At 39.7% G+C, this 12,052-nt stretch overlaps 1 protein-coding gene across 1 annotated transcript in view; it reads left to right on the top strand.

The window, feature by feature from the left end:
• The first annotated feature begins 177 nt into the window (after positions 1-177).
• The window catches only part of PPP3R1 (protein phosphatase 3 regulatory subunit B, alpha), a 38,322-nt gene continuing 26,447 nt past the window's right edge, over positions 178-12,052 (top strand). The window contains exon 1 of the mRNA XM_035320327.1: positions 178-398. Coding sequence (XP_035176218.1) covers positions 396-398 — 3 coding nt within the window. The 5' untranslated portion in view covers positions 178-395. The remainder of the gene's footprint in view (positions 399-12,052) is intronic.

Genomic DNA, 12,052 nt, shown 5'->3' with positions numbered 1-12,052 from the left:
GTTTTATTTTACTTGCGGGGAAGGGAGAATCTCAGCGTAGCACACGGCCCACCCCCACCTCCCCACCCTCAGCCCGGCCGCCATTTTGTGCTCCCCTCCCGCCGCGGCCGCCATGTCGTCGCCCCGCCCCGTTCCCCGCTCCCCGGCGCGGTGCCCGGATGTGGGAGGCACCGCCCCCGCCGCCGAGCCTCAGCGCCGCTCGCCCCCGCCCTCGCTCTCCCTCCTCTCCTCTCCCTGCGCCGCCGTTGCGGGTCAGCGCCAGCCACTGCCGCAGTGAGGGGGCAGCGGGAGCCGGCAGTGGGCCCGGCGGCGACGCCGAACAGGCTGACAGCGAGGCCGGGGCTCGGTGGATTCGCGACCGCGGGGGGGGAAGCGCCTGACGCCCAGCCGCCGCCATGGTGAGGAGCCGAGCCCCCCGCTCCCGCCCCGACGGAATATTCCAGGCTGCGTGTGAGGAGGGCGGCGGTCGGGGTGGGGGAGAGGGGGGGGAAAGGGGGCGACGGCGGCCGCTGCCCTGCCTCCGAGCCGGCTCCTCCGCCCCCGAGCCATCCACGTCCTCCGCCGGGCTTCCCCCTTCTTCCCCTCCCTCCTTCCCTCCCTCTTTCCCCGGGGGCGGGCGCGGGCCCCCCCGCCGCCGCCCACAGCCGCCGCCTCGCCCCCGCTGCTCCCCGGCTGGGGCTCAGCGCTTCCCTCAGTCCCCCTCAGCCTCCCTCAGCCCTGGGGTCCCTCTCCCCTTCGCTTCAGGGTCCCTCCCCACCACCTCGGGGTCTCCCCTCAGCACCCGGGGTGCCGCAGGTCTGGTTTTGCAGTCCCCAAAGCCGCCCCCGTTGCTGCAGCGGCGTTTTTCTCCTCGTGTGCGGGGCGGAAAGCTCCAGCGCACGTAGCCCATGGCAGGAGACGGGCACTTCATAATGTACACGGGGATTTTTAGCTTTAAATGCGATAGGCAGTAGCGTTTGGAGCCTGCGGGTGAGGGAAATGTGGGATGTCCCCTGTGTGTGTGCGTGTGTGTGGAGCTGCTCTGCTGTTTGTTTGTTTATTTATTATTATTATTAATCATGGCGATTTAAATTTCCCTTTTACTGCTGTAAAAATAATCCAGAGATAGATACAGTATGGAGTCCTGTAGTATTTTACGTCGACACTAGGGGTGTCTCCTGATTGTCACCACTGCCAAGAAATCAACGCCCTTTTTTAATAAACATCTATCCTAGCCTAAATTATCCAGTACCCTGGCTTCAGGAAGACTCTGGCAATATTTGGGGTTTTTATAACTGGAGAAATGCAGATGGTTTAAGCTTTTCCATTCTGAACTCTTGAAGAGCAAAGCCAGCCGCTTATCACCATTTCATATGAGAACTCTCAGGGCCTAGGAGCCAGAAATGGGTTTCCTTTTGTTTTTTAAGCAGGGGGTTGCAGTCTCTGCTTTAAAAAATAAATTGTAGCCAAAGCTGATGTGGCATACTCTTTGCGTGTACATTTTAATGTCTTTTAGATGTACATTTGAATAAATACTTTGAAATATGCAGAGGTTGGGTTTGTTTTCAGTTGTGGACTACAGCAATGTATTTAATGAATGCCTTTACACACTCTTAGAATAATATAAGGCTGAGGAAAGAAGATTTGTGTTTGAAGAGCAAGAATCAGTGAGATTGAGCCTTGGAAAAAAAAAAAGATACGATTAGAAATTATGCCGTAGTTGCAGTAATGCTAGTACTGTTGTGAATATACAGATGAACAGTGATAATGTTCCACACAACTGTTGTGTTCATACTGCAATTACTTGGGTCTTTTGTGAAAATTTTGCTCTCGAAGACTTGTCTGATGAGACATGCCGACATGCATAAAAGGACAGAAAACTTTACTTGATGGTGATGTCCGTGTGTATTGGTGACCTGTAATGAAACTAGCTTTCATATATCACTATCTTCATTTGTTTTTTTTTCCCTCTGTTCTGCCTCAGCTGAAGCTACCTTAGCATCTTTTGCTGGTATAACCATGCTGGTTATTGCTTTGACTTCTTGAACAGTGTTTCTATATGATCAATTGCCACGTGTAAATACATATGCCTGAAAAAGGTATTCTGAATATTATCTCCACTGGTAAAGGTGTTTCTTTGCCAGAGTAAGTGGTAGCAACAAGTAGATCACAGCTGTATCAGTACATTGTTTCTGATAGCACCTCATCTTAGGTGCCTTGTAAAAATCATGTTAAACTAAACAGTTAATATGTATTTGAAAAAAGAAACAAACTCTCACGTAAGTTGCCATTCTTCCTACTGCTGTTATCTGTGGATGTTTGCACTGAAGGAGTTCACTTTTAATGATGAAATAGAGTAGATCTTGTTTCACCTGTTAATTACAATACAGCAGCCCTTTTTTGCAGTTTGGAGTAACTTCTCTTGTGTTCTTGCAGGACCAGGGAGCTGACAGTTTTAGTGAAGAGCAAGAGGTGAACATATTGTTATGTTCATAGAAGGTAGCTTAAGATAAACATCCACTAAGCAAAAGAACGTAGCTCTGGATGTTTTGGGATAGTCAATTCTAAAATAATAACCTGCCAAGCAGAGAGCATAATATGATGCATTACGTAATTCTAGAAGTAATAGAGATGAGCTGTTTTTGTCAGAGTTGGCTTAGAAAATACTACTCATAGCAAAACTTACTAGAAGAATGTAAATAGCGCAGATGTTAATAAAAAAAATCTTGGATTTGGATAAATATTTTGTTGGGACTATCTGTATTCTAGTAGGTCCTCGTTCATATCTAGCTCTCGAGCTTTATACATGTAGGACAGACAAGACAGAAATGCACTGAAGGCACCCAAACCATGTTACATAATGCACACATCTTTTTAGCAAGCTGAGAGAGTCTTTGGGAAATTGAGGAGACCAGTTTAAATTTGGACACTCCTGGTGTAAGACTCTTCTTAGAAGTTGTGACTCACTTGAGTAGTGGTGCTTCTGGCACTTGAGCACTTTCTTCAGATGAAGCAATTCATTCACAGGCTGATCTAGAACAAGGTTTTTAATTTATGGAATCCAAGAACCACCAAAACTTTTTTTTTTCTGAATTGAAACAAAAAAAAAATACTCCAGAAGACCAAGTTGAGTCTTTCTTTACTACTTACCAGCAAAGGTACTGAAGAAGTTCTTGAAGATAAAACTAGCTACTCTGCTGCCAAATAGCAATTTGACTGCTATCATGACAAGCATTTGGATAGTCATATTAGTTTTGTAATCATTCTGTTTGTGCCTGAATGCAGACATGGGTGGTAGGAACAGAGAGGCCGTCAAGCAATCCCTCTATTGTGTTGGACTTGCTGGTGGTCTACCACCACAGGTAGAATAATAGTCTAGGATTCATGATGGGAAACTCACATGTAGGTCTTAAGAAAAAAGTATGTGGTAGGCTTATTTAAGTCACTTTGCTTAACAAATATTTTTGTTGTGGCAGTAAATGTTCAGGGTCTTCCTTTTGAGGCTGATTTGAATATTTGAGTTTACTTAGCTTTGTGATCTGCTAAGGAAGAGACTGTTGATTAAGTAGGAAAGAGACTTTTAAAAATAATTATAATATTCCAGTGGAATCAAAGTGGAAATCTGTCTTTATATAGTACAAGGTGCAAATTTTAAATCTAAGATTTAAATCTTTAACTCTTCCCAAGGAGGGAAAATGGAGTAGTTTAAGGGAAAATGATGTGTGATGGTCATGCCTCAGGAACTTTATTCATCTTCTAGGGTACCAGACCTAACACTAACGCTTTAGGGGAGTGAGATGAATAACATATAAATTAGGATTTTTATTGGTATGTTAAAGATGGGGCTGCCTTTTGTCCCTTGGTGCTACAGGAAAAGGCAGTGTCAGTAATCTGGTATTTCTGGGGAAAAAAATAAGGCAGGTATGTGTGTTTTAATGCTAAACTGTTCTTCGGTCTGCTGCTGCCTCTTCATTTCCCTCATTTTTGTATGTTGTGTAGACATACAAAAAGTTGCTGAGGTGTAGACGGGCTAAGAAATATTTATGGATTTTTATTGATGTAATAATACATGCTGTTAAGAAAAAGAAAATGAACTTAGCAGTGAAGATTTTGCAGCTTTCCTCTAGCTGGGTGTTATAGCAGCACCTATCTGGCAGCATCATAGAAGATATTTTTTAGCTGTAAGTATGCTTTATGGTGTTCTGCTACTGTAATTCATAAGTTGCACTTGCGTGAGATTTTTCAACATTACTTTGATTTCCCTGCTAGTAAAAGAATTCCTTTCCCTCCCTTTTTACTGCCTGTGATTCTTTAAGTTTTGTTCAAGAAAATTGTATCCTTTCCTAAAATGTAAGTCTGAGTGGTGATTTGACTGAGCATGAAGACCTTGATTTAGTTATAGGAAATGGTGACCAAAAGTTGTGTTCGTGGAAGAACTTTTTTTTTTTTTTTTGGTAATTTGAGCTAATGTATGATTTCTTGAAAGCTATTTGCTCTTGATTTCCTTGCCCCTCCTCTTTCCTCCCAAGCCTGTTCTCCCTGCTCTGGGTAGTATTTTTTGTAAATTGCTACTCGGAGGAAAAATTACACTGCACTATTATTTGTTGTTTAGCAGCCAATTCATTTAGCAACACATCTCCCTATTTTTCCATCCTTTCTTTCATCTGGCTTACATTTTTTTTCCTCTCTTGTAAACTTGGTTATTCCTGTGTGTTCCTTACAGAATGACCACAGAGGCAAAGGGAGCTGTTTGTTCTCGTGCTTCCTACATGCTCATTCTTTCCCAGAATCATCAGCAGAAATAGGGAAGGTGCTACTGTGCAAAGGCCTTGTCACAATCAAACTCCTCTGCTTCTGGAGGAGCAAGTACTGGAAGGATGGGGGAGTAAAGATTGGAGTGATGGGAAAGGGATGATAAGAGGCATGGATCTGCATCAAAAGAGAGGAGGGAAAGGTGCTTGTGCTTAAAGGGTAAGCAACTGGAACCTTCTGTTCAGGGTATCGCAAGAAAATAAGTATCTTGTTTTACTTGTATGTAAGTCTGTTAATTAAAACAGAAAAGAAGTTGGAACTCCTTACCTCTGGAAACTGTAAGCATTTTATTGGCTGACTTGATTATATAAATTACTTACACATGTTCTTTCTTTCCCAAAGACCATAAGAGCTTATCTTGCAGTGCTGTCACGAAGCTGGTAAATATTGCCCTTGTTCTACAAATGCAAAAGGTTGAGGTAATAGCAGGGTAATAACTTATCCAAGGCCCTTTTTGTTATTCAGAAGTTAACAGTAATATGTGATCTGGGAAGTGGATAATGTGTTGGTAGTTCTGAAAAAAATGCTAAGTCTAAATCAAATGAACTGCTCAGAATTTGAGGTCTTGGGGCTGGTGGATTAGTTTGCATGCAGTCCTGAAGAATCTTGCAGTACACTGTCCATTTGGTTTAAGGCATTTGATGGTACCTTATACCTGAAACTTTGGTCATACAATTAAAGTGTCTTTGTAACATTGTGTTAGCCATTTAAAGAAACTTCTTTTAGAGATTAGACTTGGAAATGTACTTTTTATATCCAGCTGAAGCTATTCAGTTACCTAAATGTCGATGGCCTAAAGTAATCTTAACATCAGCCGTTTGAGAAAAGATCTGCTGCAAAGATTACTTTGCTGTGGTGAATGAAGAGGGACAGACTTGGATGTGGACCAACATCTTTTAATGTGGCGTTGATAGATATTTTAGTATACGAGTTCAAGTATTCTGGGGACATTTTCACTGATGTTTCCCTAGATTAATTCTCAGTGAGCTTAAATGACTTGACATTCACGATTTCATAATGATTTAAGTACAGGGCTAGAAGCATTATATTCTGCTCTGACATACAATGTAACTAGATTATTTTGGTCACCATGTGAAACCTTATTTCCTTAGTAATACTCAATATCAAGATAAGTTTAACTGGAGTTAAGCTGTGGCTTGTCTTCCTGTTCAGATGTTATATACAAGTTGAATGGCAAAAGTCTGTGCAGTGTTTTTTTAGAGTGGGAGGTGGAGGGGGTGTTTGAGTCTTTTTAAGAAGAAAACCCACATCTTTCAAGTGAAGTCATTTTGGAGGTGAAAGTTCTTTTAAACAAATTGGGAAAAATACTGGTGACATTTTAAATAGCTTTCAAAATGCATAACTAGAAAATTTTAGTTTGGTGCCTAACTTTATTAGGCCTCTTGCACATACAGAAAGGCCATAAAATGTTTTGTGTTGCTTTTAGATTGTACCTAGCAGAGCCACAAGCACATTTTTTATTATAACTACTTTGGAAAACTACATAGATTGTGAAATCACAAGCAAGCCAGATACAGTCTCCAGCCTCTTTTGCACAATCGGTGCAAAATCGGTGAGCCTGCTGTTGATACTCTATTCCACAAGTAGTGAACTGCCCCCAGTATAGAAATAATAATTCTTACCTATGTTAAGACGTCTCAGAAGTCGTTTAGATGCTTTGGATTAAAGAACAGCATTGCTCAGGAAGTGCCAATAGAATCTTGGCTTCCAAGCTGTAAACAGGTTATGGCAGCTAATACTCAGGTGAATATTTGTGAAGTGTGTGTTGATGGACATTTTTAAGCAAACTGTTAAGGCAAAGAACCGGAACTCCCCCAGTAAGCTGATATTGTGTCTATTTTAAAAAGCTTATGTAGTCAGCTTGAAGTTCACAAGCACTTTATATCATTGCCTAAGTTAGTTAAACTATGAATTAACAAATGTCTTCCCACATTTTTAGCTAAAGAACTTTAGGGAGAGTTTGGGGGGGGGCATGGGGATGGAAGAGGCGAAGGGGTGGGATGGGATAGGAAAACAGATGGAAAGCCCAGAAATGAAAACTAGGGATAATGTGTTTCTGGAAAGAAAACAATCTACTGGAAAAGTGGAATTCAGCTGTGATTTGCCCAAGAATATGATCTTAGTTCCCCAGCTTTTAAACATGATCCTTTCTTCCTTCAATATGTCTATGACAAATATAGAGGCTTCTTACTGTTTACTTTAAGTAGCTGGAAACCTTGGGAAAGAAAACCTCTGCTACAGTATTCATACTTTTTCTGTCTTCTCATATGTCATCTTGTGAACAGCTTCTCTGCATTTATCAGGTGTTTTGTTTTCTTCATAATAGGTAATAAAAGCCAGAACAACTGTAGTTTCACTGCTGACTGCATACCTTCTGAATAGCATCACTAAAGCCAAAAAAAGTCACCTGAATTCCCTCAGTTCAATGATACTGTGGTTAGCAGAGAGAAAGTCAAAAGGAACATTTTGGAAACAAATTGCATGGGGTTGAAACGAACTCCATGATACAACTTCAGACCCTTGAATTTACAAAGAAAAACTCCTCATACTTGATAGGCATGATGACTGAACAGCTTTTTCAGTGTTGTAATGAAACTTTCAGTGTGTAGTGATGTTCCCTTGGGGAACTTTAATTCAGTATTGGGCCACTGCCTAACAAGCTTAACACCTTGGTGTCTGAGCAGTAATGGGTCAGTTTTGTTGGTAATGCTGGAAGGACATTTGCAGATTTTACAGATCAAAGCTTGATTATATGTAGCCTGTTAACTTTTAAACAGCAAAAAGAAAAAAGCCATGTGAATTAAATAGACTTGATTTCTATAATTGACTTCAGTTGATTATATTGGCACTCTAATCACTGTATTAGATGGGTATCTGATAAAAATCTGTTCTTTATATGGATTAGGGTTTGTAGTGCCAGCAGTTTTCCCTGCTTGGGAAGGCAAAGTATTTTACTCAGAACACAAAGTTTGATTCTTTTAATAATGAAATGGATTAAAGCGTTTGCATGGGATGTTGTATTTCATACAGTGTGTTGAAAAATCAGGTTAATGACAAAAATAATTTATAAAACTTGAAAGTTTAGTAAGTTAAATCTTCTGTAGTCTTGAACACTAGAGTTCAGTTCTGATGTTGAAACTGAGTTGCTGGAACTCGGCTGTGAAAAGGTTTCTTTTGAGAGGCCTGAGTTAGCTAGAAGGTGGTCAGATTTCCTTTACTGATGAGAAAACAACAGGTCATGTGAGTAAAAGGGACTAAAATTTACAGGATGTAGCAGATGATATTTTTTAAGATGTAGGTGTTGTATATAATGATAGTGCTGGATTGTTCTCTAATATGGGGCAGAGCACTTAAAGATTCCAGGAGAGTTTGGAAGAGTTGGTCTGAGCCAAGAGATTTTTAGCAGTGGCTTTATTCTGGGTTCTTTCTCAGGGGTATTGTTTAACATCTGTGCTGTTTGTTTTGTAAAGTCAATTAATCCATGTTTCCCAACATCTCTCAAACAGCACTGAAAACACTCATTTTAAAATTAGAAGTGTTTTATCACATGCCTCCATTAAGGTTTGCAAGCAGTAAACTTTAAAAAGCATAGCCTATGAAGAGAGAAGATGGGAAGCAGCAGAAAGACAGTAGCTTGTGGTTCTGTGGGTAAATTGTGTATGCGTGCACAGTTGTGTCAGTCTTCAGGGGATGGATGCAATTATTTGTACTGTGCTTTGGACTAGGATGACTAGATTCTTGATTGTGAGCCTCCAGAGCAACTGGTAATTATTACTGGAAGTCACTGGGGCTCTGCAGGGGTGCGTCTACTTGGCTTATTTTGGGAGACTGTGGACCCTATAAATAGCAGTAAATTTTTAATGCTGCTTTGTGTGTACTTTCATGCTTGCCTTTCTGTGCCTTTACAACTTAATGTTTTCAGCTCTTTTTCTGGGACAGCTGTTTTTAGTCTTACTGCTAGTTACAACAATTAATGGGCTTTGATTTCTGAGAGGTTGAAGGAATCTTTTCTTTACCAGGTGCTCTGAATCTTTACAAAAATGCAAGCAGAAGTAAGTTAGATTTGTGGATAATGCTTCAAACATCTGACATATCCATCATTGTTTATAAACCACTGAAACTGGGTTTGAATTCTCATTCAATCTGTTGAGTACCTTCATTTTATTAGCTTGTAGTAAAGGTGCTAGATGTCTGTATTTGCTACTGAATGGTAAATATTTGCATTTCCACGTATAAAAATGTGAAACAAGTCAGTCACTGCCCTGAGGAATATAACCTAAAATATTCCTTTTAATTGTGCTCAAATATTATATCATATAATTAACTCCTGAATGGATACCACCTCTCCATTATGATAGGAAAAAATCAGTATTTCATCCATCGTTCAGGTCATACAAAGAAAACTGTGTCAGGCGTTAAAATGTTCCTTAGCTGTGAAAACCTTAATTGAAAGCAGTGTGGTATTTTTGTTTCTTACTATTTTTCAGCTTGCATTCCTTTGATCTGAAAGACTAATAATCATAATTGTAAGACTTTGGAAATTGGCAGTGCATCTTTTTCAGAAAATAAATTCTTAATTTGCTGGAGCGGCAGTGCTAGAAATTCTGCAGATTCCCTAGAAGGTGAGATGGCAATGCTCCCAAAGACCTATTCAATGTTCTGTTAAATTCTTGTTATTTTAATTATACTGGTTTTTATCCCTCTGTATTGGATCACTGTCTTGATAGGGCCTGTTTTCAAACCATGACTCATCTTTATTCTTTACTGAATTAATTCTTCATGCATCTGTGAGTGTCATAAACCAAACCAGAGCTTGTTAAAATGTCTCTGTATCTGACAGCTGTAAGTTCTGATGAAGTTATTTTCTTTTTGGAAAGAAGAGCTAAGTATTAAGATGAGTTTTCTCTATTAGAGACAGGAATACTGGAATAAATCTTTTTTCAGGTTTTGTATGTGTGCAACTGTTCCTCTTCAGCACAGTCTGGCTCTCCTTTGGTTTGCACATCTTGCCCAATTCTGTGTCTTTGCCTCCTTGATTTTCTTTTCTTGTCAGTTCATGAATCAAATCATGTTACTTTTCTGTTCTCAGGTGTGTGTCCTTTACTCAGTTCTTTGTAATGTTCTTCAGCCCTTTTTGTGACAGATTGTGAAGGACATTCTGTTAGTTGTCTACTTTCCCTTACCTTCTTTTGATGTGCTATTCCCATTTTCTCTCCTTCTGGACAGCCACAGGACTCTGATCTCGTTTCAAACTCAGACTTCCATTTTTCACTCTAAGTGGTATCAAACTCTTTCTAAGCTGCTTAAACAAGAAGTAGGGCTGATGACAGCATCTATTTATGCAGCTTGTTTCTGTGCTCGTTCACTACCATTGATTAAGTACTGTGCATTGACCTGTGTGACTTTCCTGAAACTTTTAAGTTCTTGTGGCATAGCCTTTGTGAATTGATGATTCTCTCAGATTCGCACTTAAACCTCCCTGCTCAAGGACACTTGCCTCTTTTGAACTGTTACTAGGCTGTCCTATACTATAGAGTTGCATCAGCTTTCTTTTTCTTCTAGGCCCTCTCGGATCCATTTCAAAATATCTGTGCAACCGGTCCCCTAACCTTAACTTTTGCAGCCAACACATTACTGAATAAACTATTGAAATCTAAAAACATAGTGATCTGTTGGTAGACAAAGATGCATTGGTCACATTGTTTTTGAGTGTTTCTAACCAATTTCCTTGAATAGGGAGTTATATTAAACCGTAATACAAAGTAGAGCCTTTAATACCAATCAGTATGCTATTGCAAGATGTAGTATAATCTGCTATTTTTGTTATAGAATGTATCTTCATTATTTCTTTTTGCTCTGCAAATACAACTTGCAGCAGTACGGGAATCTGTTATGTCTAAACCACATGAAAAAAATGAAGCCTTTACAGCTGATTTTCTGATACCGTCTTCACTTGCACAGTTCAGATAACTGTTTATGGCAAGGGAACTTTGTTTTGGGAACAAATAAGTTAATTTATATGTTTGTCTGCTGTCAGAGGATAACATGCTCCACTTAATTTCCAGCTAGGTTCTCATCTTTCATATTTGCCTCAGTCTAATACGTACCTCAGATATATCTGATTAGTCACAAGCAGGCCTGTAGCCTTTTCTTGCCAAAGTTAGGAAGATTTGTTTTCTCTCCTGGGAGTTCTCTGACTGCTATAGCTCACTTTCTGCTTTTGGAAAATCCTCTGCAAAGAGAAGTATTATTACTCCTTCCTAATGCTTGTAGCTTTGAGTATTAGTGAAACTGATCTAATGATTAGCAGTTTTCTTGCTGCATGCTTAGAGTTACGGCTTTGTGTTAATATCTGCCTTTGGTACAAGCAAACTAAGGTAGTTCAGAAACTTCAGAAGACTGGACCACCGTTAACTTTGCTCGCCTTTTTTTGCATTTGTGTTGTCACAAGTCATGTTTTTAAGAGGTAGAATTTTTGGTTCTACAAATACTGAAAATGCTTAGCTACAGCTTTTTCAAAATTATTCCAAAAATAAGTTTAAATTTCCAAGCATAGTAGCAAATAACAGTGATTTCCACAACATATTAGAGCATGTTTAAAAACAATTCAGAGGATAAAAAACCTACTTGTACAGCTCTCATTGATCCAGCAACGAGAGTTTGGTTGGAAGCACTATAGGTAATATAACATTTTAAAGGTTTTTTTTTTTTTTTTTTTTTTTTTTTTTTTTTACTATTTCTGGTAAATTTGGAGGGAGGTATTGAAATACCAATTAACTTGGATGAGTTTTTGCTCATAATGTTCTTGAGGAGCTGTTTGCTCAAGCTCCCTCAAGCTCCCTGGCTTTTTCTTGTTTTTATAGTACCTGGAAGTGCTGAGAATTAAATTGGCATAATTGAAAGTAGCCTCATGAGAACATCTCTATAAAGCAAATTATAGTTCATTATGGCTTTAAGTCAAATTAATATCTTCATAAAAAGTAACCCTTCTGTTCCTATTTTTCTATGTAGGTCAGCCAGTGATTAATTCTCAGTTTTGTTGGACCACTCTTTTATGACTTTGTGTTGGAGAGGAAGTCTCAAACACTGTCAGTTTTCTGGAAGGTTACTTTGGACAAAAACTTTTTTCTCTGGATTGTTACAAAGAAAGGGAGAAGCTGAAAGAGCTTTAAGTACCTACTAAATATTTTACCTGCAAAACAGGTGTTTTGATTCTTCAATTTTGTTTCATCATTTGTCA

Source organism: Oxyura jamaicensis, chromosome 3 (genome assembly GCF_011077185.1).
Source record: "Oxyura jamaicensis isolate SHBP4307 breed ruddy duck chromosome 3, BPBGC_Ojam_1.0, whole genome shotgun sequence".
In the NCBI taxonomy this organism is placed as follows: domain Eukaryota; kingdom Metazoa; phylum Chordata; class Aves; order Anseriformes; family Anatidae; genus Oxyura; species Oxyura jamaicensis.
This window is presented reverse-complemented; position numbering and strand designations above follow the sequence as displayed.